General features: G+C 52.5%; 2 protein-coding genes across 2 annotated transcripts; one reads left to right on the top strand and one right to left on the bottom strand.

Moving 5' to 3' along the window:
- The first annotated feature begins 256 nt into the window (after nucleotides 1-256).
- Nucleotides 257-820, top strand: LOC136536305 (uncharacterized). The gene is made up of 2 exons (XM_066528645.1): nucleotides 257-406; nucleotides 623-820. The coding sequence occupies exons 1-2, from the start codon at nucleotides 257-259 to the stop codon at nucleotides 818-820; spliced, it is 348 nt and encodes a 115-aa protein (XP_066384742.1).
- Nucleotides 821-4960: 4140 nt separating this feature from the next.
- Nucleotides 4961-6482, bottom strand: LOC136538371 (uncharacterized). The gene is made up of 2 exons (XM_066530349.1): nucleotides 5815-6482; nucleotides 4961-5726 (listed from the first exon to the last, which is right to left on the bottom strand). The coding sequence occupies exons 1-2, from the start codon at nucleotides 6353-6355 to the stop codon at nucleotides 5680-5682; spliced, it is 588 nt and encodes a 195-aa protein (XP_066386446.1). The 5' UTR covers nucleotides 6356-6482; the 3' UTR covers nucleotides 4961-5679.
- Nucleotides 6483-26661: the final 20179 nt, after the last annotated feature.

The raw sequence follows: 26661 nt of genomic DNA, 5'->3' as shown, positions 1-26661 counted from the left end.
GGACGACGGGTTCCCCGAGGTACGCAACGCTTTCATGATCTTTGGCGGACCCTCGGCATGCCTCACGGCGCGCCAGCGAAAGAGGGAACGCCGGGAGGTTTTCTCGGTCAAGGTGGCCACCCCCCGGTACCTCGACTGGTCTCGAGAGGCAATCACCTTCGATCGGGATGACCACCCTGATTATGTTCCAAACCCCGGGCAGTACCCGCTTGTCGTCGACCCGATCGTCAGCAACACCCGACTTACCAAAGTGCTCATGGACGGGGGCAGCGGCCTCAACATCCTCTACGTCAACACTCTGGAGCTCCTGGAGCTCGACCAATCACGGCTCCGAGGTGGTTCCGCGCCCTTCCACGGCATCGTGCCAGGAAAGCGCACGCGACCCCTTGGGCGCATCAACTTACCCGTCTGCTTCGGCACTCCCTCCAACTACCGCAAGGAGGTCCTCACCTTCGAGGTGGTTGAATTCAAGGGGGCTTACCACGCCATCTTGGGGCGCCCGTGCTATACCAAGTTCATGGCGATCCCCAATTACACCTACCTCAAGCTCAAGATGCCAGGCCCCAACGGCGTTATCACCGTCGAGTCCACGTACGAACATGCATACGACTGCGACGTCGAGTGCATCGAGTACGCCGAGGCCATCGCGGAGGCCGAGGCCCTCATCGCCGATCTTGACCAGCTTGCTAACGAGGTTCCCGACGCCAAGCGGCGCATCGGGACCTTCGAGCCCGCGGAGGACGTCAAGCTCGTCCCCGTCGATCCCACCGTCCCCGACGGCCGGGGACTGAAGGTCAGCGCCACCCTCGACAGCAAATAGGAGGCCGTGCTCGTCGACTTTCTCCGTGCGAACGTCGATATGTTCGCATGGAGCCCCTCGGACATGCCGGGCATACCAAGGGAGGTCGCCGAGCACGCCTTAGATATCCAGGCGGGCTCCAGACCGGCCAGACAGCGCCTACGCCGGTTTGACGAGGAGAAGTGCAGGGCTATCGGCGAAGAAGTGCAGAAGCTCGTAGCAGCCGGGTTCATCAAGGAAGTATTCCATCCAGAGTGGTTGGCTAACCCCGTATTAGTCAGGAAGAAAAGTGGCAAGTGGAGGATGTGCGTGGACTACACTGGTCTAAATAAAGCATGCCCGAAGGTCCCGTTCCCACTACCACGGATTGACCAAATCGTCGACTCCACTACGGGATGCGAAACCCTCTCCTTCCTCGATGCGTATTGCGGTTATCACCAAATCAAGATGAAAGAGTCCGACCAGCTCGCGACTTCTTTCATCACTCCATTCGGCATGTACTGCTACATAACCATGCCGTTTGGCCTCAGAAACACAGGGGCTACTTACCAGCGGTGCATGATCCAAGTCTTTGGCGAACACATCGGGCGAACCATCGAGGCCTACGTGGATGACATCGTAGTCAAGTCCAGGAAGGCCGGTGATCTCGTCGGCGACTTGGAGACTGCCTTCACATGTCTCAGAGAGAAGGGCATCAAGCTCAACCCCGAGAAGTGCGTCTTCGGGGTTCCCCGAGGCATGCTCTTGGGATTCATAGTCTCGGAACGTGAATCGAGGCCAACCCAGGAGAAGGTCTCGGCCAGTGACCAACATGGGCCCGATCCGAGACCTCAAAGGGGTGCAGAGGGTCATGGGATGCCTCGCGGCCCTAAGCCGCTTCATCTCGCGCCTCGGCAAAAAAGGCCTGCCCCTAGTACCGCCTCTTGAGAAAGTCCGAGCGCTTTTCTTGGACCACCGAGGCCGAGGAAGCCCTCGCCAGGCTCAAGGCACTGCTCACCAACCCCCCCGTCCTGGTTCCGCCCGCCGAGGGCGAGCACCTCTTACTCTACGTCACCGCGACAACCCAAGTGGCCAGCGCGGCCGTAGTAGTCGAGAGGCAGGAGAAGGGACATGCTCTACCCGTCCAGCGACCTGTCTACTTCATCAGCGAGGTGCTCTCCGAGACTAAGACGCGTTACCCCCACATCCTAGAAGCTGGTTTACACCGTAGTCTTGGCTCGACGCAAGCTGCGTCACTACTTTGAGTCCCACCCGGTGACTGTGGTGTCGTCTTTTCCTCTGGGAGAGATAATCCAAAACCGGGAGGCCTCGGGTAGAATAGCCAAGTGGGCTGTTGAACTCATGGGGGAAACCTTGTCTTTCGCGCCTCGGAAAGCGATCAAATCACAGGTCCTGGCCGACTTCGTAGCCGAGTGGACCGACACACAGCTGCCACCCGTTCAAATCCAATCAGAATGCTGGACCATGTACTTCAACGGGTCTCTGATGAAGACTGGGGCTGGCGCGGGCCTGCTCCTAGGTCTCGCCCCTTGGAGTACACATGCGCTACATGATCCGGCTTCACTTCGCCGCCTCCAACAATGTGGCCGAATACGAGGCCCTCGTCAACGGCTTACAAATCGCCATCGAGCTTGGAGTGCGGCGTCTCGAAGTACGGGGTGATTCGCAGCTCGTCGTCGATCAGGTGATGAAAGAGTCAAGCTGCCATGACCCCAAAATGAAGGCGTACTGCACGATAGTACGTCGCCTAGAGGACAAGTTCGACGGCCTCGAACTCAACCACGTCGCTCGAAAGTTCAACGAGGCCGCAGACGAACTAGCAAAGATGGCGTCGGCACGGACCCCGGTTCCCCCGAACGTCTTCGCCAGAGACCTCCACAAGCCATCCGTCGACTACGCCTCGGCAATAGAAGAAGGCCCATCGACCGAGCCCACCGCAGGGCTCGAGGCCCCCTCTACCACCGAGACCTCGCCAGCCGAGCCCGAGGCCATGGCGATTGACGCAGAGCCTCCCAAGGCCGACCAAGAAACGGACTGGCGAGTCCCCTTCCTTGATCGCCTCGTTCGGGGAAAGCTTCCTACCGATAGAACCGAAGCTCGGCGGCTCGCGCGGCGCGCCAAGACTTACGTCCTCTGCGACGGCGAGTTGTATAGGCGTAGCCCATCCGGTATTCTCCAACGATGCATCACCACCGAGGCTGGCCAATCCTTACTTTGGGACTTGCACGCGGGAGTCTGCGGGCACCACGCGGCGCCTCGGGCGCTCGTGGGTAACGCCTTCCGCCAAGGTTTTTATTGGCCGACGGCGGTGGCCGACGCCACGAGGCTAGTACGCTCCTGCGAGGGATGCCAGTACTACGCTCGACAGACGCACCTCCCGGCCCAAGCCCTCCAAACCATCCCCATCACATGGCCATTCGCTGTATGGGGGCTAGGACATGGTTGGGCCTCTGCAAAAGGCACCCGGGGGCTATACCCATCTGCTGGTAGCTATCGACAAATTCTCCAAATGGATCGAGGCTCGTCCGATCGCTCAAATCAAATCCGAGCAAGCGGTGCTGTTCTTTACGGATATCATCCACAGGTTCGGGGTTCCTAACACCATCATCACTGACAATGGGACACAATTCACCGGTCGCAAGTTCCTAACGTTCTGCGACGACCACCACATCCGGGTGGCCTGGTCGGCCGTAGGACACCCAAGGACGAATGGCCAAGTAGAGCGTGCCAACGGCATGATCCTACAAGGCCTTAAGCCAAGGATATTCAACCAGTTGAAGAAGTTTGGCAAGAAATGGCTTGCCGAACTCCCGTCAGTCATCTAGAGCCTAAGAAATACCCCGAGCCGAGCCACGGGATTCACACCGTTCTTCCTGATCTATGGAGCCGAGGCCATCCTCCCCACTGACTTAGAATATGGTTCCCCGAGGCTACAGGCGTACAGCGAGCAAAGCAACCGCACTGCCCGCGAAGACGCCCTCGACCAACTGGAGGAAGCCCGAGACGTCGCGCTGCTACACTCGGCCAGGTACCAGCAAGCCCTACGACGCTACCAAGCCCGGCGCGTCCGAGGCCGAGACCTGAAGGTGGGCGACCTGGTGCTGAGACTGAGGCAAAGCAACAAGGGCCGCCACAAGCTGACCCCACCCTGGGAAGGGCCGTACATCGTCGCTCAAGTGCTGAAGCCCGGGACCTACAAGTTAGCCAACGAGAAGGGCGAAATCTTCACCAACGCTTGGAACATAGAACAGCTACGTCGTTTCTACCCTTAAAATTCCAAACGTTGTTTACATTGTTTCTCGAAATGCAATAAAGAAGCGTTCTTAGTTGTTATAATTTTTCGAGAAACCCCCCTTATGGGCAAGCCGATTGTATAGAACCCAAGGACCGTACGATCGTCTCAAAGGTGAAAAGGCCGGCTGAGCCGTGAGAACGGCCTACGCCTCCGGGCTACGGCAACTCCCTCACCACCTTTTCACCCAAAGGACAGCGTAGGCTCCGAGGAAGTTCTGTACAAAGAGCTTGTCTATCAATAGGGGCTAAACGTCACAATAACGCTATAAGGGAGACTCGGCTCTGCCTCTGCAAAGCCGGGCCTCCCTCGGGGGCTAGAAAGGGGGAACCCCCTAAGTCCCGAACACCATTCGTTAATGGTCTTTCAAAAAATTTCTACGCCAAACTCTCTCGCGCTCCGACGGGACCTTCACAAGAAACCCAAAGACCAAAAGTTTGTCTGGAGGCCAAAGGGCCGGTCGAGACGTGAGAACGGCCTACGCCTCTGGGCTACGGCAGCTCCCTCACCACCCTTCGCCGAAGGACGGCTTAGGTCCCGAGGGTTTTCTTTGCGGGTTCCCAAGATCGAGACTAGAGGGCACAGGCTCGGAAGTAGAACAGAAAACGATTAAAAGACGCACATACGCAGATACTTTAAAGGCCTCGACGGCCACAAAAACGTCACGATACGGCAACTAACTCAATCCGGTTACATGGCCCCTTTTGGCCCAGGTCAAAGCTCAAGGATCGGCGGCTGGCGCGGGAGGGACCACCTCTTCTTCAAACAGACGGGCCAGCGCTGTGCCAGGTGCCTCGGCCGCCTCCAACAGCTTCATAACCTCCGCATCCGCCTCCTCAGTCATCTTCTGGCAACACGTAGCCGTCGCTGACAGCCTCGAGGTTGATGGCGTAGTGCGAGGAGACGACGGCCAGGGCGCGCTTGACACCCGTGTGCAACGCCCCTCGGAGTCTCTCGCGGACGTGGCCGCTCAACGCAATCAGGCGGCTCCCAAGGGAGCTAGCTGATTGGACCTCCTCGACGTCCAGAGCCTCGCAGGCGGTCCGGACAGCGCTGCGCAGCGCCTCGTGCTCCCGGACCTCGACATCCAGCGCCGCTTGCGCTGCGACGGAGGCCTCAGCCGCCTGGGAGGCCTCTTTCCCCAGATCTACGTCGCGACGAGGGGTCAGGAGTCAAACGCGAACCAGAGCAAATGGAGCAAGGAACATGGTTCAGTGGAACTTACCCTCGGCCTTGTTCTTCCAGGCTAAGACCTCGACCCGAGAGGCCTCGGCCGCCTTGGTAGCCTCTGCCAGGGCGACTTTTGTCGCCTGATGCTCGCTCTGCTCCGCACCCAGCTGCCCGGCTGTGGCCTTCGCAGAGGCCGTCGCTTCTTGGGCCCGAAGCCTGAAGGAGTCTCGCTCCTCCTCCTAGTTCCTTGATCTTGGCCACCAGAGGGGCGGACTGCTCCTTAGCCGTGGCCAACTCGGCCTGAATGTCAGCACAACGAAGGCGGAGGTCCTCCACTTCCGCACTCCGCGCCGACAATAGTCCCTGGGCATCAGCAAGCAGGCCCTTTTGGCGCCGGAGCTGGTCCCAGATATCCCTCTCATTTCGCAGGAACACCGATTTCCCAAGGGATCGGGTCTCGAGCTCCTAAGGAGGCAAAACAAAAAACACACGTCAAACACTGCGAGGGGGCTCGGAGAGAAAACAACGCGGCACGAGAGGGGAAAGTACTTACCCGCGTGACACCGGGCAAGTCCTGACCCATAATAGTCATCGCTGTCTGCAGCGACCGCACTGCCAGTTGGCGGTACTGCTCGAGGGTGCCCCAATGCCCCCCCCTCTGCGGTATCTTCAAGGGCGAACACGGGCTCCCCCTCGGGGTCAGCCCGGTTCCGCCAGAAAACACGCGGGAAGTTCCACCCGCGAGGCTCGGGCCGTAGCCGGACAAGAGCCGAACTCCCCTCGGCGGGATCTGGGACTGGTTGCTCCGCGGTACTGGCCGCCTCGACGTCCGCCGCCTCCTTCCCTCGGGAGGAATCATCAGACGAGATTGTCTGAACCAGGGGCGGCGCCAAAATTTGCCCCGTCTCCACCTCCATCGCCTCGGTCTCGACGGACCCGGGGGCTCTGGCCTCCGCCATCTCTACCTCGATGGCCCCGGCGTCCACCGCCCTGACGTCGGAGGTCTTGGGGGCTCCGGCCTCACCCTCAGTGGCCTCGGCAATAGCAGACGCCCCAGCCTCCTTCGCCCCAAGACCCACAACATCGCGAGGCATGGGCTCCTCCTCCTCCACTCGCTCCACGGCCGCCTCGGCCCCCTTTTCCTGGGCAGCCGCCTCCTCCGAAACGGCCTCGCCCGACGCCGCGCCGCGTCGCACGCCAGCCTGCGCCTCCGCTGCCTGATGGGCGGAGGAGCTAACGTTCACCTTGAGCGCCTTACTGGGGCGCCAAGGGAGGATCTTCCACCAGAAGCGTCTGGCTGGAAGAAAAGACACTCCCAAGGTCAGCATGCAACCAAGGGGCAAACAAGAAGTACTACGGACTCCACCAGAGAAGACGCTTACCGCGAACGGGGATGCAGCCGCTTCGACACCGCCTGCCTCCTCTGCAACGGCGGCGGTGGTGGCAGCAGCGCGGCCTCGGTGCCCACCAGTGCCAGCTGGCCTCCGTCGGACCCCGGCACCTCCTCGACCCTTCGCTGGAGATAATGGGGTCGCCCCCACCGTCACCCGCTCCACCTCCACCGTCGAACCCATCGGGCTGACGGCACGCTCCTCCGACGCCCGCGCCTCGGGTGTGTCGGCCTCGGCCCCGGGACGGGCCGCCACTGGCCCCGGGACACCTCCTCCTCCTCCTAGGGGCGTCAGGCTCCTTGCCGGCGCCCCGGGAACCATCTCCCTGATGTCAGGGAGGTGTTCCAGGCAGGCCGTCCCCACCTCGCGCCCGCCGCCGTCGCTCGAAGAATCCGACACCGATGACGAGGGGGACGGCTCCAAAGGGAGACCGTCGAGCCTCTGGCGCCGGCGACGGGCGTCCAGCTTTTCGCGCGCGAGGATCTTCTTCGTGCGCTTCGCCACCTCGGCATCCTTCTTCTTCTTCTCCTCCTCGGCACGCGCCCTGTTCACGGATCGCCGCCGGGCGTCCTCGGGAACGGGCGGCGGGGAGCCTCGCACGTCTCTTATCCCCTGCGAGAACGACGAAGTAAGACAACAGACAAAAAAGGCGAAAAACAAGAAGGCCGCGAAAGCCTCGACAACGCCCAACTTACCAGCGAGACATACCCCCGCGACGGGCGCATTGGAAACGGCATCAAATCATCGATCTTCGGCTTCCCGTCCACCGCTTCTCTCACCCGACGTAGGGTCTCGTCGTCGGTAAGGGCGAAGGCGGACATCTTGACACCGACGATCGAATCGCCCGGGGTCATCTCGAACAGCCGCCGCCGCCAGGGCCATCAGCGGCAACACCCTCCGGCGGTGAAAAGCCTGCCACGACCACGGCCGCCGAAAGGCCGTGGTCACGCAGCTTCCCCAAGGCCCTCAAGAGCGGTTCCAGCCTAGGCTGATCGACCTTGATGACGCCGTACCCCCACTTCTCTGGTTGACTCTCTACAACCCTGCCCGGTATAAGGGGGAAGTCCTCCGCCGTCGTTGCGGAGGTAGAACCAGCCGTCATACCAACGACGGTTGGACTGTTGACAGCTAGGCCGGGATGTAGAGGGACTGCCGATCTTGGCGCACGTGAAGGGTGCAGCCGCCGGCCCTCTGCGCCTTCCGAGCCCCCCTCGTTCCCCCCGGCTTGGTGGTGAACGTCGCTCGGAACAAGTGGAGCCACAACTCCCAGTGGGGAGCGATCCCCAGGTACCCCTCACAGACGGCGACAAAGATGGCCGCCTGCGCGATGGAGTTGGGGCTGAAATTGTGCAGCTCCACGCCATAGTAATACGGGAGCGCCCGCATGAAGTTGTCCACCGGCGACCCGAAGCCTCGCTCGTGGAAGACGACGAAGCTCACCACATAGCCGTCACGCGGCCTCGGCTCCGACTCGTTCCCCGGAACAATCCACTCCGGCTCGTCGGGGTCGGTAATCGGGCGAAGAAGACCGGCCTCCACGAGCGACTGCAGCTTCTCCTCGGTGACGTCGGACCGCTCCCAGGGAGCCGCCGGGAGGATGATGGACCACCAGCCATTGCGCGGCGGAGGACGCTGCGACGATGGTAATCTCTCTCCCTCTCTCTTTTCGGTCTCTCGCCCTCGCCCTTCTCTTCCCCGGCGCTCTATGCTCTCAGCAACGGCACGGAGGCAGCAAAGGCAAACGCGGAAAAGGTAAGGAGGAAGAGGGCGAGGCTGTTTGCGTATTTATGCAGGGACGAGACGAAACCACCGGGCGACGAAATCGGGGAAGTTTCCCGCAGAAAATCCGCTAGCGGTTACCCAGATCCGATCTTACCACCCACGCGCCCACTCCCTCATTAATTGCGGGTGCAGTTATGTCCCGTCGGCTGAAGCCACGTCGCGTCCAACCGCAGTAACAACAGGTGCCGTTTCACCTCCCCGAAAAAAGCCGCCTCAAAAGGCGCGCCTGACGTTATTAGCCGTTGGGAGAGGGATAGCCCCCACCCGATTCCTTTCAGGCAAAGGAACTGGGCACCGAGCCCGTTACGGTCCAGGGGTTCGAAGGCTGGGCCCCTAGGGGTTTCGACAGCCGCCCCAGGGCAACAGAGTCAGGGGCGACTACTGGGCGAGCCTATACGAGGCCAAGGCCCAAGCAAGCGAAACGCTTGGGACGCCCTGTGTCGTGTCCGAGACCGGTAGGGAGGTCTCCGAATGGGATCCCACCGTAGGGAGGCACTGAGCCACCGAGGCCCAGCGAACGGCCTCGGCACCCACTAGAGAAACCCTCCGGTACTCTTGGAGCGCGTCTCCGGACCGCTAGCCGACCCCCAGCTGAACGGGGTACGGGCCTCCACTCGGACTTACCCGATAACAGCTCACCGGAAATGCCGTTGCTCGCGCCCACCGAGGGTAGCATGGCATCTTCCACCCCTCCTTCCGAGCGAAAAGGAAGCGCGAGGGTCGAATAAAAAGTTAGGAGAATCCCTGACGGCCCTCCTGCTCCGCGCAGAGGCTAAGGGACTCTTTCTGCAGAACATTGCCGAGGCCCAGCGACTTGGGCTCGCACACGAGGGGGCTCGGCAAAACAAACCCTCCTTCCGAGCGAAAAGGAAGCGCGAGGGTCGTTCAAAAAGCCGGAAGAACTCCTGACGGCCCTCTTGCTCCGTGCAGAGGCTAGGGAGCTCCTTCTACAAAAGACGCCGAGACCCCGCGACCTAGGCTCGCACCCGAGGGGGGCTCAGCGGACAGACCCTCACTGCGCGAGGGGCGAACCAAAAGCCAGGGGACCTCTGACCGCTCTCTCGCTCCGTGCGGGAGACTCGGGGGCTCCTCCTGCAACTTTGCCGAGACCCAGCGGCTCAGGCTCACACACGACTGGGCTCGGCAAACAGCCCCCCGTCCGAGCGAAAAGGACGTGCGGGAGACGGACAAAAAAGTCGGGAGGACCCCTGACCGCCCTCCCGCTCCATGTGGAGGCTCGGGGGCTCCTCCTACACCCAAGATAAAGACAAAGCGACCCAAGCCCGTTACGGTCCAGGGGTTCGAAGGCTGGGCCCCCAAGGGTTTCGACAGCCGCCCTAGGGCAATAGAGTCAGGGGCGACTACGGGCGAGCCTATACGAGGCCAAGGCCCAAGCAAGCGAAACGCTTGGGACGCCCTGTGTTCGTGTCCGAGACCGGTAGGGAGGTCTCCGAATGGGATCCCACCGTAGGGAGGCACCGAGCCACCGAGGCCCAGCGAACGGCCTCTGCACCCACTAGAGAAACCCTCCGGTACTCTTGGAGCACGTCTCCGGACCGCTAGCCGACCCCCAGCGAACGGGGTACGGGCCTCCACTTGGACTTACCCGATAACAGCTCACCGGAAATGCCGTTGCTCGCGCCCACCGAGGGTAGCATGGCATCTTCCACCCCTCCTTCCGAGCGAAAAGGAAGCGCGAGGGTCGAATAAAAAGACAGGAGAATCCCTGACGGCCCTCCTGCTCCACGCAGAGGCTAAGGGACTCTTTCTGCAGAACATTGCCGAGGCCCAGCGACTTGGGCTCGCACACGAGGGAGCTTGGCAAAACAAACCCTCCTTCCGAGCGAAAAGGAAGTACGAGGGTCGTACAAAAAGCCGGGGGAACCCCTGACGGCCTTCTCGCTCCAGGTGGAGGCTAAGGGGCTCTTTCTGCAACATCGTCGAGGCCCCGCGATCCGAACTCGCACCCACGGGCCCGGCGAACACGATGAAAACGCCTCGCTCGAAAGAAAAAAAAGCCCCTGAAGAAGTGAAATCACTCCTCCAGGGCCTTGGGGGCTACACCCGGCGGGTGCGCTCGCGCGCACCCACCGAAACCTCGAAAACAAAACACCATCCCGACAGGAACTATCAAGGGCCAATTCTCGTTAGAACCTCAGGGGAAGTGCCTCCACTCCCCCCAAGGCTCGGGGGCTACTGTCGGATACCGTGAGGAGGGGTACCCTAAGCAAGATCCAAAAAACTGCTTAGACCCTAAAACGAGATCCAATAAGGCAGACGAGGTCCCAGCCAAAAATCTCCGATTCGCCCAAGGCCCCCTCACCGAGGCCCCCTCGCCGAGGCCCCTTCGCCCGAGGCCTCAGAAGAAGTACCGATTCTCTGATTCGCCCGAGGCCTCCTCGCCGAGGTCTGCGGTTCTCCGATTCGCGCGAGGCCGGCTCGCCACCAGCCCCGCGACCACCGCTTTGACTAGACTATTCCGGCTGGACATCACATCTAATCAAGGCGCTCAACCACCCCGACAACCACAAGACGGCACAGTACAGCGAAGTGGCAGACCAGCACGTTAGCGCCCTGCCACCCACGACGGGATCGTGCAGGGGTTACCGGCTACTGTGCTGCCTAAATTTCTGCACCAAGGACAAACACGACGTGGGGAGTCAGAGCTGGGTTCCTGTGACCTTGGGACCAGCGAACTGACCGAGTTCCGCCTCGCCCGAGACTCCCGGTAGGGCCTCGGGCGAGCTGGCCATGCTCCGCCTCGTCCGAGGCTGGGCTCGTCCCGCAACCTCGTCGCCTCCGCCTCAAAAGTCGCTCTAGCAGGCTGTCGCATCCAATTAATGCGCCCGGCTGCACCCACTACGTAAGCCACGATCGGCAGTACGCCGCGACAGGAGCGACGGGACAACGGTCAAATCGCCTTTTTACCATCCCTTACTGACAATACAGGGTACCATATCCTGTAGACGCACGTTCCGCACTGTTCCGCCTAAATCAACAACGACGATGACCGCCAAGACCCCGCATTGCCGCCTGCAAAGGCCTCGGCACAGCAGGCCTCGGCACAGCGGGTCTCGGCCTCAGCGTAGTGGGTCTCGGCACAACCGACTATAGCAGCCACCAGGTCTCGGCACTTCACCAAGTCAACAAATGAACAGGAGCGCAGCATGTCGCCGGCCTGGAGACCATACCGACTAGACACCGATGGGAACTCCCACGACGCCGCGCTGCTCCGGGAGCAGAATACGTCAGCAAATAGTAGCCTTCTCATGTACTTCTGGCTTCCTCCTTGTGGGTATAAAAGGAGGTAGCCGGTACCATTTCAAGGGGGACAAAGAAAAAGAAGACGAACACACCGATAGAACCACGCTTCCACGCTGCTTGGGAGCAATGTCTCGAGCAGTCCGCACCACCCTCGCCGAGACCTGGGGCTAGCTCCCTCTCTCACCTAGCTTGTAACCCCTACTACGAGCACTCAGGTGCAAGGAATACAAGGTCAATCTCTCAGACTGGACGTAGGGCCTCGATTGCCTGAACCAGTATAAACCTTGTGTCTCTTTGCATCACCATCCGGGATTAGGGGCACGCAGCACAAATTCACTCGTTGGTTGAGGGACCCCCGGTTCCAAAACACCGACACTAGCAAGTGTAGGAGCTCCCTTGTTGCTTAAAGTACTAGCGGCATAGGTTTGTGTGACCTTGCTTCTAGAATTAGTTAGGAGAGCTCTAACTAGCCCGGCACCTTTGTTGCATAATTGTTATCTTTGCAAGGTGCTAGTGAACATATATAGTGGGGTATAGTCTTGGCTAGACCGATAGTTTTAATTCCGCATTTGTATCGGTTAGTCGACATGATTAAGTTTTAGAAAAGACTATTCACCCCCCTCTAGTCGCCATCTCGACCCTTCAAGCGGGCAGTGCTAGATAAGAACGACACGGCGTGAGTGACGCAGAGGTGATGGGGAGTATGCTGTCGTCCTTCGCGCGAGCAGCCAAGGCGAGTCAATGAAGCAGTGCCGTGCATGGCCGCTGGTGGAGTGTAGCGTGGGACTCGGCGCGGCCTTCGGCCAAAATAGGTAGAGCAGGGCATGGCACGGCGGGCACGGTCAACGCCCTGGACGCAGCGTGTCAGTCGCACGAAGTGACCCACGCGCCAGCAAGGGCAGCAGGCAACCAAGGCAGTAGCAGCCAGGGCCTATGCGTTCACGGGTGGCAACGAGGGCACAGCTGGCGCTCCGGTGCGCTAGATGAGTCAGCAGTGGCAGTAGGTCGGGGTAGTGGTGGTGGTCGTGGCCCGCGCTGTGGCAGGCGGCCTTGGCATGCAGCGCAAGGCCATGCACGTGCACAGGCGTGGTGGTAGGCGTAGCTGGCATGGCAGCGGGACATGGCCGGTGCGGCAGTGCACTGGCAAGCCAGCAGCGGCGCCAGGCCAAGTGGTGACCGCGCCTAGAGCTAAGTCATGTGTTGTGCATGCTTTTTAAAGAAGCTAGAAAACTTGTACACAATGCTCCGAACACCAAACTAATTGCTCGATGCACAAGGGGGTACATTGGGCTGTCGATCGGAGTCAAGATATCGCACCACTCCCTAAGCCGATCGCTCTACAAATATTACCAAAGGTGGCTTCGTCGACCTTCTTTCAAACCTACGCGGAACGACGTCGGTTCGAACGATTTCGTGTCAAAACCCAAATTCGACCCACGGGATGTACTAGCGAGTTATCCTTGTCCTCGACCGCACCTGTTTCATCGCCGCTGACAAAACGTTCTATACATTTTTGTTCGACAAAAATTCGATCAAGTGACATGACGCGTAACATTGTTTCATGTTTCGCATAAATGTTTCAAGTGTCTAACATTGATTTATAATTCATGTTGTACACATATGCACATAATTATGATGCTCATGCAATGTTTAGCAAGAATAGTACAATGTAACACCGAGGGTGTTACACCCCCGCACCGCGCCACCGGAGAAGGAGAAAGAGAGGAGGAGGAAGAAAAGGAGGAGGAGGAAGGAGGAAGGATTAAGAAGGAGGAGGAGGAGGCGCCCCAACCGCCGTTGCCACGTCACCAGCGCTTCCCTAGTCATCGCCTTGTCCACCGACACCCTGGCCCCTTCACGACCGCCACCCTACGACGCCCACTAGGTATGCCCTACCATCGTGGTCGCCGTAGTATTACTAGTAGTTGCAATAGTAGTAGTGGTAGAGTAGCAGTGGTGGTAGTCGTAGGAGTCATAGGAGTGGTTGTGACATTGTTATATATATGTGGATGGATATAATCTTGTGCATGTCGGCCATCGTGCCGTTCATATATATGTGCATGTCGGCCATCGTGCCATTGGTTTTCTTGCAGGTTTTGGAAATCTCACCGTGTAGGGGAGGTGCTACCGAAATTTTGTATTGATAGTTTTATGTTTCTTTTTTGCAGAGAAGAGCCTGTTGGAGCAGAGCCGAAGTACCTCAACGACCTCGATTGCCTTCCTCATCGTCGCGGGTCTGCCTGCACCGCGTTGCCTCGCCACTGCACCGACCCACCATGGCCCCGCAAGCCTGACTCCACCGCCACCCTAGGTATAACCCCTCTTTTCATATCATGGTCGTAGATCACGTAACCCAATTAGGCGTCTCCGATTTGAAAGAGAGATATTTCCATATCTAAAACCGTATCTGTTTCGAATTATCCACGTTTTTTAGATAGCCCGCGGATGCATGGGTGGGGTTAGTTTACATGGTCTGCTCTGATCTGAGATAGAGTTTCAGCATCATCTCCTTGTTGTTCTCTGGATACACACTATCCCTGGTAGGACGTGTATTTGGAGAACAACGGGGAGGTGCTACCGAAATTCTGTCTTAGATAGGAGTAGAGCATGGAAACTAACCTCATCTATGGATCCTCGTGTAAGATTATGACCTATCCTGACCTATTAGATAGTAGGAACGTCATATAGATGCAATTGATGTTTATATTACTCGCCGCTATATATGTTAGAGGATGGAGGACCGTGAGTGGATGTACACGGGCCGCACAAGTTAGGGTCAGGTCACCAATAAATGGATCGACAAAACCGATGCTTTCTTAGAACGGGCATTTGGCGTGGCTGCTAAAGGAGCGAGTAAAATTTGTTGTCCCTACAACAAATGTGTAAACAGGAAAAGACAAACGAAGAAGGTCATGGGGGAACATCTTTGGAAGAATGGATTTACGGCAGACTATACCCGGTGGGTCTACCATGGTGAAGCCGATCGTATGAGAGAGGAGGTGGTGAGACCACGCGTCGAGGATTATGATGTTGATGTTGGGGTAGCAGACATGTTAAATGACTATCACGAGGCACAGTTCACTGAAGGACGTACGGAGGAGGAGCCAAAGGCAACCGCAAAGGCGTTCTACAACATGTTTGTCATGGCAGAAACCCCTTCATGGTCAGACAAAGGTTTCTCAACTGGATGCCATTGGACGCATAATGGCGTTAAAGTCCTAGTATAGCCTGAGTTGAGACGCCTTCGATGGTATGTTGACAGTTATTGACAGCCTGCTTTCGGAGGGTCACCTTCTGCCAAAGAGCATGCACGAGTCACAGAAACTCCTTCGTGCACTTAAGATGCCGTATGAGTATATACATGCTTGCCCGAAGGGGTGCGTCCTATTTAGGAAAGAATACGTGGAAGCAAAGTACTGTCTAAAGTATAAATCCTCTAGGTTCCTGAAGGTAGATTCTGGTGATGGCCAGAAGAGGTAGCTTCACATTCCTGTGATAATCCTACAGCACCTTCCATTCATACTGAGGATCCAATGGCTAGACATGACTGAGGAATCCACGAAACAGATGACATGACATAAAAATGACAAACGATACAATCCTAACAGGATGGTACATGCATCCGATCATGAAGCATGGACCCACTTTGATGGCATTCATCATGAGAAAGCTAAAGAGGCTCGTAATGTACGTGTTGCGCTGGCAACAGATGGGTTCAATCCTTATGGAATGATGGCTGCCCCATACACATGTTGGCCCATGTTCGTTATCCCCCTCAATCTCCTCCCCCCCGGCGTATGCTTTCAACGATAGAACGTATTCTTATCGTTGATAATTCCTGGACACCCGAGGAATAATATGGGTGTGTTCATGGAGCCTGTGATTGATGAATTGGTCCGTGCTTGGGAGGAAGGGGTATGGACATATGACCGAGCTACAAAGAAAAACTTCAAAATGCATGTTTGGTACCACTACTCCCTGCATGACTTCCTGGCGTATGGGATATTTTGTGCCTGGTGTGTTCATGGGAAGTTCCCATGCCCAGTATGCAAGGAAGATCTGAGGTTCATTTGGTTGTAGAAGGGTGGCAAATATTCATCGTTCGACAAACATCGACAATTCCTCCCTCTTAACCATGCATTCAGACGAGACATCAAGAACTTTACATTGCTCAATACATCACATTCATTGGACAATCTTGAAATAATGAATGGATACATCATGTTTGTATGCAGGATTTCTTTAGATGCTAGGACGGACATGAGGCCAGGGCGGATGCGGTGGCTACCAAATACTGCAAAAAACTCATCGTGGACATGCATTATGAGGCGCGTATCCAGGCCATCGTAACTTACCACGAGACCGTCCTTGGAACGAAGGTCACCAAAAGGGACACAAGAACCATGATTCTGACCCGGGACCAGTACCTACAGGAAAATACATAACATTAATACTGATTTCTTTTGAGATTAAGTGGGCTTAATTTTATCTTCTGATATGTCATGTACTTGATGGCCTGTAGATGATTCATTATTGGTGCACCGTGCATCCCCAATGCTGGGTACAGATGGTGGACAAGTGGTGCTCACACAAGTAGGAGACACACAACTTGTGCCGGGAGCAGCGTTTGATGATGCCAGGTGTAGCACACCATCAAGGCAGCCGTAGCCTCAGCGGATACATAGAAACATGGGTACGTGAATTCATTTATTTATTCTAACGCTCAATTCTGCATGATTTCTAATCATCTTGCTATTTTTCTCACAGTCGACGCCACATGGTGGCCAGCCTTGCTCCATCTTCAAGGCATTTGCTATGGCCCACAAGGGCAAGGCGATGTCCGACTACAATCCAGAGGATGGGCCCAAGGCGTACAACAATTCAACCATCCACAACCGCCTCAATGAGTACACATCGATGGCAAGGGAGGTCCATGGGCCAGAGTATGATCCGAGCACCAAGGACCTTGATGGAGAAGTCATCATGAGGGTGGGAGGAGGCAAGAAGCATGTGCGGTACTGGATTGGCGATAGCGTAATCGACTCGGCCGCTACTCCCAGTCTCTCCTAGATTCGAGCAAGCAGCACGAGCACGAGCCCGGCCATACGACCTCGGCAGGATACTTCACACCACCGGGTGGAGGCACTCGAGGTTATTCCTGGTTTATTCATCGTTCATTGGTTTTTTATACCTTTCCTTTGCATTTTTGTAACATTGGGGTGAATATATTGTAGGCCCAACTGAAACAAGAGAGAAGGATACGGGAGTAGATGCAGGCGAAGATGGAGAGGGTGGAGGCCGAGCGGGAGGCCGAGCAGCGGATGATGGTGGAGATTCTTCAGCACATGCAAAGTCTTGGCGCTGCTACGGGTATAGTTCCGCCACCTTCGCTATTCGCTCCACCTCTACCTCCACCTCCTCACTATTCTACTCCTGTGAGTCTAAATGCTTTAGTTTGTATGTTCATGCTTACGGTCAAACCTAGTGGAGTATGAAAGTTTTATTCATGTATGGTATATATTTAACTTGTCTCACACATGCAATCTCTTCTCCTTTGTGCAGAATCAATCGGCGTCATCGAACGATCCTCATGCTTCAGCAAATCCTTCACCAAATCAGTCTCATTGGCCATCTGGTTAAGATTCTTGTGGTTGTTAATGGTACTTCTATTTGCAATTGTGGTTGTAGATGATAGAGCACTTGGATTACTTGTGAACTTATTTGTGATATATTGTGAGACATGTGACGTTTGTGATATATATGTGATGTTTGTGATATATATGTATTGATGATATATATGAGATGTTGGTGATGTTGGTTATATATATCTTCTGTTTATTTGGATGGGATGTAAAAAAATAAATAAAAAGGTTGTTTTTAGTCACTTTGCCGAGTGCAATGGCCACACTCGGCAAAGTGACTACCTGAAAACATGCTTTGCTGAGTGCAAAGGCCATTGCACTCGGCAAACATCATAGATTTGCCGAGTGCCACGGGCCAGGCACTCGGCAAAGGTCGTCTGTTTGCCGAGTGTCTTGACAGGACACTCGACAAATAGACTACCTTTGCCGAGTGTCTTGCCGGTGGCACTCGGCACAGTGGCCACATTTGCCGAGTGTCTGAGTCAATGGCGCTCGACAAAGAGGCGACATTTGCCGAGTGCTTGACCTTGACACTCGGCAAAGCCACCGTCACGATGAATTTTCTTTGCCGAGTGTCAGATTAGCACTCGGCAAAGACTTTGCCCATGTACCAGTAGAAGATTCCGCAGCTACTGCAGCCCCTGCTTCTTCAGGCAGAACCTCGGGCTAAGGAGTTACTCGGAATGCTGCCAAGATATCAGTATCCTTGGTTTCATACTCCGGGGTGTAGTAAGTCAATTTATAATCCTTAACACCAGCTTTAAATCCAACACTTGCTTTAGTTTATGTTTGTGGTGACATAAGTCCCTCCCTACAACTCATGAATTAAGAATTCTCACAACGACAGGGTCTACTCGATATGGATTAGGTGTAAATGAAACCTTTGCCAAAATCTAAAAAAGATATTCAATTAATATAATATCAACTCATTAAATAAAAAAAGGATAAAAGGTACTGTATGTAGACGCTGCTCTATTGCCAAGGGTAAAGAGCTCTGTTATATATAGCGAAGACCTTCCATTTTCTATGTGAAAGCGTAATCTATTTCCCGTGAGAGCTGATCAATCGAATTTTACTAAACCTCAATTCATTCAATTAGCCATGAGGCATAAAGAAAGCAAGGGCGTAGCATTCCATTACCGATCATGGTGATATCGGAAGCACCCCTACTCTTCTGGTCTGTCCACCTTACCTTCTGGCGCACCTCTCCTAACTACAGGATTACCGCCTGAACGAGAGGTTGATTTATGCATCGAAACCAAACAAGCAACGGATGGAGCAACTAGCGCGAAAGCCGTTGCGCGTTTTGGTTTGCTTTATCCGCCATAGTAGAAAGAATAAGCTGCTTCTTGTTTAGGGCGGGCTATCTTGACTCTTGAGCCTGAGAGGGAGAAGGCTTCCCGCAAGATTGGCTGGCCATTGAGGACTTGTTCCGATGAGTTTTAAAGTGCCGGCGAGGCACGGGCTTAGTAAGTGAATCGGCAAGTTGGTCAGAAGTATGAACATGAGAAATACGCAATTTACCAGTAGCAACTTGATCTCGAACGAAATGGAAGTCAATGGCAATGCGCTTCATACGAGAATGGAACACGGGGTTGGCGCAAACATAAGTGGCACTTACATTGTCACAATAGATGACTGGAGTGGGTGAGATTTGAACTTTCAGCTCTTGAAGAAGATTCATGATCCAATTGACTTCAGCGGCAGTGGAGGCAATGGCCCGATATTCGACTTCGGTGGAGGATCGAGCAACTACAAAAGATGAAGCACATTTGTTGTTCTAATTGATCCAATGCACAGTACTGGGGAAGAAAAGGATGAGTTCAAAAAGAAAAGGTAAGTCATTGACCGTAATTCTTCCCATATAGTACATATTCTGGTACGTTATTTGAATCCTTTCGATGCAGGAACCATAGCTCAGACTGATGATCCCTCTCTCTCCTTAGGTCACCAAGGTAGAAAAAATGCCCCAAAGCCAAGAGTTCGATCCAAGAACTAACCCTCTAGTTGTGATTTCTAAAGATTGAATTTCAACTTAGAGTAAAACATAATAGTTAACACTAAACCTAAGCAGCTCTTACTTTTCCATTAGCAACTACTTCCAATGGCTAAGAGTAAGCTCATCCAGACCACTCCTATGGCCCTCTCGGCTGAACCTACTCCCACCCTATCCGAGTGCCCTTCGAGCGATGGAGGAACCGCCTACACATCCCCACCTTAATAGCTCAATTGCAAAAGGAAGAAAAAGAAATCAATCTGACTAACCTCTCTCTCAGCAACATATCAGCTTTCTAGCATGCATATTTGAGAGTTACATTGCAGGAGAAAAGATCAGCTATACTTTTGTTGTTTGAATAAAAAACAATTAGCCACACTTGTTTGAATCCTTTTGTATCAACCCATAATTTACTGTTTATCGAACGCTCTTTGCCGAATGTAAAACCTGACACTCGGCTAAGAATCGGTGAAGGAAGGGTTTAGCGTCAAGGAGCCGGCGCGCTGTCGGGTCTCGGCAGCTGGAGCGTATGGTGGGCTGCTGGCTGAGTGCACGGCGACGGGCAACTTAAACGCCTGATGCAGCAGAAGCCCCGGCCCGCTCATATGACAGCTACAAGAACTACCTTAACAAACCAACCCATCAACAACCCGCACCCCCCCACCCACCCCCCACCACCCACGCAGACACACCACGGTGGTTTCAGAAACCTGCGTCTCATTTCCACCGTCGCCGGCCGCTGTATTTATAACAAAATTTCCTTTTCATTTCTTCTGGGTATTCATTCATAGCTGTCTTATCGAGATCCCGTTTGCTGTTCTTGGAAGATACTTTGCGAGATTTCTTCTGCGGGTGATTACGTCAGCCACTTGATGATTCATAATAATGATTAATAAATTTGGATGGGTCATGCGAGCAAGCTCCTGGCGAATTACTCAACTATGCGGCTGATAAACCGGCTGAAGCTGATTTGCCGTGAGATAAAAAAAACATTGTTCTACGACTGAACGTGGCGTTAGTTTATATAATATAGCCGTAGAGTAGAGTACAGTTGAAGCCTTGAAGGAGTTTTGCTTAGCCCTAATGCTGACAGAGGACGACGGCCACTTGAGCTGTCTAGATCATTCCACATTACTATTGGTTGAAAGAAAGACGGCTACTGGTATAAAAACTGCGCCGCACAAAACAGCACGTACATTTCAGGTGGCTGCACTGCGCATTATTCATTTCACATGTTTTTTTTTCAAGAATTTTAGACTGGTGGGAGTTCTGCAGATTGTATTAGGGAAAATCAGACCGCAAGTTGTGTCTAGTTACCGAAAGGTTGGGTGCTATGTGAGCATGTTTCAATATAGCTGGCCTAGCTAAAATTTAGCTATAATCAAATCAGGGCTATATCTGGATGGTAGCCAACTCAAAATTATAAAACTTGCTAAAATCGATCTCTTTGTAGCTCTGAGTATGACATTGGAGATCCACATGTCATTATTTTTTTTAGTGCGAAAATATAGTCAACATGGTCTTATTCTGTAGATAAAATCACAAGAAATGCTATGGTTCAGACAAATACAATCGGTTTAAGGAATAACTTTAAAGCTTTTTAATATAAAGCTATTGAACTTCGTGCAACAAATATATGGCTGCCTCATCATCCATATTTCTTTGGCAGGCTACCCAATCCTTTAGCTGCTACGTGTACTGTAGCTAGCCAGTGCCAAAATCACTTTGGCTTGCCAAAATTTTGGCTTCTATAAGCAAATGGCTGATAAATCTTACTAGTTCATTACCAAACATGGCCCATGCATATTTCTAGTAGCAAACCAAATATTTGGAGTCTGTTGTGATAGCTCATGTTCATGTAGTATGTCTTGCTTAGGCCCCGTTTGGCCGGGCTCTAGGCAGCTCCGGCTCCTGCTGCCAAATAACTGTAGTTGCACTATTCACCGAAGCTGTTTTTCTGTCTCCTCCGTTCCTCTCTCGCTGACACCACCGGAGCCGGAGAAGCTCGTTTTTTTTGGCTCCCATGGCTCCGGCTACAGTGTCACTACAGTGTGGGAGCCGGAGCACGCGGGAGCCTGCCCAAACGGGGCCTTAATTGGTGGAGCCAGCATATAATAGTATCCAGTACTCCATCTAAAACAATTGCCATTGATTGCTCATGTATATTATCTTGCACTAGATGAGTGCCCGTGCGTTGCAATGGGTGCAACATAAATTGAATGAGATGTTTGTTAGCCAAGTTAAAATTAAGAATATATCAATTCAATTTTTCACGTGTATTATACTATGATAATGTCTTAGAAACACATTCATTATCCTAATGAATCTGAAATAAAAGCTAGGCTTGGAGCTTGTTGTCTGAAAGTTACGACAAACATCAGTTGCCTCGAAGGACGACAAACGAGATTTGGATCACGATCATGATCATTGTGTGGTGATATTCCAATAAATTCCTTTCTCTTCCCCTAATTCTCTTTTCGTTTTATTCCATTTTATTTACTTGCCTTCCGGTGTCTCCATGTGGTGATTATTTGTCTGCCGGTGATTCCGTAAGTTTTATTCTATTTTATTTACTTGTCTTCCATGCGATGATTATTTGCCTACCGGATATAGATCGCATGGGTGTTTTGGTCCTGCTGGGTACATATTGATAATACGTACGTTTTAGTTGTAGAGATATATATTTGTTAGATAATGATCTTGCATATATGTATGAAAATAGTATCGCAACTTACTCCGTTTTCCATTGGATAGGCACACACGCCAGAATTCAGTTGCTACGTCTGCACTCTGGAGAAGAACCTCTCTCCCAAGATAGGACGATTATAGGAAGAAAATGAAAGGAAGCAAACGGATATCGAAAACAAGGTACTCCCTAGTACCAAAATGGTGGGAATAGTTACTGCGTCTGCAGAAGAACCTATCCCAAGATTAGGAAGAAAATGAAAGGAAGCAGACGGATATCGAAAATAAGGTGGCAAGCTGATCGGAATAGTAGTGCAGAAAAGACCGGATAGGCAAAGAAACGATGCTCCAATAAATATAAATATGCTTTAAAGATGATTGCAGTTGTGGAGCTCTCGTACAGGAAAACCAAACAGCCTTGCTACAATTTCTGTGATGTGATCTGAGAGGAGGCCGGGGCCATCGCCATTCAGCACCGAGTAGCCATTTTTGAGCTCCGCGTTAGGGAAAAAAAGTTGGCGCTGACAGTGCCACCAGCAGAGTTGCTAGTGACGATGAACATTGCATGGTTGGGGCGCCAAGCTCCCAGGCAAGTACGTTTTTTTCCATTCCATCCTGACCATTTAGCATTAGATGAGTTTCAGTTAGGTTTAAACAATACGTATGCTGGATGCTATTTCAGCAGCCTTTCACACATCAGATGATGTTTTCAAAGTAATAAACTGGCAGGTGTCCATTATTAATCAATCAATAAATAAAAGGGGACATATTACATCAGTAAAGTGAGTTTCTGAATTCTATCTGACAGTGCAATAACATTTTGGTGGTAGAAAAACACGCTGAAGCCTGAAGCTTCTTCTTCTTTTTCTTATCCCTGGATGTGAACAGAGCTTTTTGAGCGATTGATATGTCACCAGCCAGCTAAGCTTGAGTGCAACGGAGGAAGGGGTCGCTGAGTGGGCTGGCTTTTAAGAGCATCATATGTAGTGTAGTGTGGGCACTGGACAGAGCTATATATAGTGACGGACACACAGGGCGATGTGAGGCGTTCAGCGATCGATCAAACGTAGTAGTAGCCTGTTCCCAGCCGGCTCCCCTAGGTGTGGTCAGCAAGCGATGCATGTGTGGTCCGTGGTCGCGCTGCTAGAGACGGGCACAGCCTACCGATAGCAACCCCGGACTGAGCTAAGCAGCAGCAGCAAAAGTTGGTAATAAAATTGCGGGACGTGCTCTAAATCCTAAGTGGCATGCAAGCTTATTTAGCAACCTAGCACTGGTAGAACGATCCCGGTGTCCTAACGGCAGCCTAAAGGGTCAACCATGTTAGCTGGAGCTTATTCAGAACTACTTTTTAGCCGTGAAACAGTATTTTTCTCTGACAATATTTCAGCATAAGTCAAATTTCAGCATCAGCGAACAGGGTGCAAATATCTTCCATCTAAGGCACCTCGATCATAGCTGTCGTATAAGGGGCCCCTCCTCCTCCCTCTCTGACGAGGCTGTAAGTACACATGAGATTATGCTAGCTGTGTAGATTTGCAATAAGAACGAATCGCCTTTGTATAATTGTATGGTCAGTTATGCTTGAATACGCTTACAACCATGTCTTCATATATCTTCCATATTGGCAAACCAAGCCTGTCTACTGTCTTTGTGATGGTGTCACTAGTCGGCTCCAAAACAACAGTCAGTTGCACTTGCACCCTAATCAACAACTTCCCTATGAGCAAGGCTAAGGTCATCTCCACGCACTCAAGATCATCTTGTTTTCCCTTCCCTGGCGAGTGTTCTAATCTCTTTACGAATCAGCCAGTTACAAGATGATAATCACGACAACAATCTCAAGCAGAGTAACCCCTACACATGTACGTTTGTTGTGTGAGAAACACTTAGCTTCTTCTAAAGGAACTCCACCATTATCTATGACTGAGTTCCAAAGATCCAAAGGTATATGCCACCGAGGATTCAGTCACTCAAATCTACGTAAGCAAGGCTGCAATACAAGAGAGAAAATATTCTCCACATCAAATGCATCCTAAAAAATCTGAAATCTACATCACACCTTGAGTCTAAGGTAGTGTTTAGTTGGCGATTTTTTTGGCGAAATGGTATTGTAGCACTTTCGTTGTTATTTGGCAATTAGTGTCCAATCATAGTCTAATTAGGCTTAAAAGATTCGTCTCGTGAATTTCGTCTAAACTGTGTAATTAGTTTTATTTTTTATTTATATTTAATGCTTCATGCATGCGTCCAAAGATTCGATGTGACGGAAATTTTGAAAATTTTTGCAAAATAGAAGGGAACTAAACAGGCTCTAAGTTCAATGATAAACAATCAGAAGTAATGAGATTAAATGGAAGAGAAATAAGGAGGATTACCTCAGGAAAGAGAGTCCATGAGAAATTTAGACTCACTTCATCTGTATTTGTGACGGATACATATCACAGATATCTTCATCAGTGAGAAACGACTTGATATTTGATCCTATCATTCATAGATAGTGTAGAAATTAAAGTTATAATGTATTTATGAGTAAACATTTTTGTGCTTTGCAGTGATAGAAAAACTATCAAGATTATAATTTAATATAAATTTGATAGAACATTGCCGTGTTATTATTGGCTTAAATAATAGATGTCAAAGTCAAATTAAATGGATTATAGATCTTAAATTTCGTAGAACATAAATAAATACGTAGTATCCTGCATCATTGTTTTGATGTTTTCCATGTCGTTTGATTGCTTTTTTCTTCCGTTACAATATAACGCACAAACATTTTTACTACTCCCTCCATTCCATATTATAAGTTGTTTTAGTTTTTCTAAATGCATAATTTTTGTTATGTATCTAGATATCACATAATCTCTTCGTTTTAAATTATAAGTCGCTTTGACTTTTTGGTACATCTATTTTTGCTATGCGTCTAGATATAATAATATATCTAGATACATAGCAAAATAGATGAACAAAAAAGTCAAAACGACTTGCAATTTGGAACGAAAGGAGTACTAAACCAATGAATCCAGAAAATCCAAGAACGACTTACATTTTTCAATAGAGCGATAATTTATTAAAAAATAATAAACAAGCTAAGTTGGAAAAGAATAACCACGTATGTGGGTGGCTCGATGCGTGCCGCGTGCGCCGGACCGGGGGCAAAGGCAGGGGAACGAGGAGCCCCACCCGCCAGCGCCTCCGCCTGCCCCTGCCCCTGCCCCTGCCCATGTGAGGTGACGCCCGGCTGGCAGGATAGGCGGGGGCATCCGCCGTCAGCATCGGCCTCGCCGGCCTGCCTGCGACGCCAGGCGCTCGAGGCCGTTGCGACGACTGCCGTCACGTCGAATCATCTTCTTTCCTTGCAGTTGCAGCCCCACGCCCCGCCCCCACTCCACGTTCCCAGTTCCCACCCCAGCTGGCTGGAGGGACCGCCAACACACACACTACACACGCCCCCATCCACGAGACCACCACCGCGCCCGCCACGGACGGACGGGACGGGAGACACCGGACACGGAGCCGCGGGCCGCGGGGCCAAAACGGCGTAGTAGCGTCCCGTCGCGTCGGGTCCATGTCCAGGCATCCAGCACAGCGCAACGGCACGGGGGCAACGAACGCACACCACGCCCGTGACAGCTACACGGCGGCCCCGGGCGGGCGGGCCGCGGCGCGAGCGCGACGGGAACGTGCGCGCGCTGGCCCGGTGGGGGCGCGCTCCCTGCAGCGGCGTATGGGGCGCGGGGCCCCGATGGCAGGAAGGGCCGGGCCCCCGTGCCTGGTGTGCCCGTACGGCCTGCCGGCAAAAGACGGGGCCCCGCCCGTCCTCATCCTGCACGGGAGTTGGGACTCCGAGTCCTACGCTACGTGCACTGCGCTTTTTACACCTGGCTGTTGAACAACGACGAGTTTTTATTTCCCTCCATCTAAGCTAAGGGCCTGTTTAGAATCCAAAAATTTTTGCGCAGTAACCGTCACATCGAATCTTGCGGCACATGCATGGAGTACTAAATGTAGACAAAAAAAAAACTAATTACACAGTTGGTCGAGAAATCGCGAGACGAAACTTTTAAACCTAATTAGTCCATAATTAGACACTAATTACCAAATACAAACGAAATGCTACAGTGAGCCAAAATCCAAAAAATTTTGGATCTAAACGGGGCCTAAACTTCATTACGAGTAGTTGATGGTGTCCTAAATGATGATTGAGAAGGTAGCAGCAGCTGGGAGCTCTCAGATCATCAGATGCGTATTGGTATGGTACACTACGCTAACACGATTGATTAGCCCAAAGTACAGAAACGAAACAGCTTGCCTTAATATCTAAGGCGATGTGCTAACGGATTTGTTGGAGAAACATAAACAATGTCATCGAGAGTTTATCCATGTTGCTAAAGAGGGACGCGTCATTGGTGTAGCAAGGATCAAGGTTTCTAATGATTCATTCCCAGTAATTTATAGTCTAATAAAGAGAGAGGCAAAAAGAAAACCGGCACTAGCTCACCTTAAATAGCTTAACGAGGTTGTTGTATATAGTGAATAAAATAGAAAAAAAGGGTCAATGAGATTTCTAAATACACTAAAGATCATTTGTTATGGTGGTGTGACTACCCAGATCATGTATGCGATTCCTTTTTCGAAAG

This window comes from Miscanthus floridulus, chromosome 2, assembly GCF_019320115.1.
Source record: "Miscanthus floridulus cultivar M001 chromosome 2, ASM1932011v1, whole genome shotgun sequence".
NCBI classification, from domain to species: domain Eukaryota; kingdom Viridiplantae; phylum Streptophyta; class Magnoliopsida; order Poales; family Poaceae; genus Miscanthus; species Miscanthus floridulus.
Note: the sequence above shows the minus strand (reverse complement) of the source record. Positions and strands in the feature narration are given on the sequence as shown.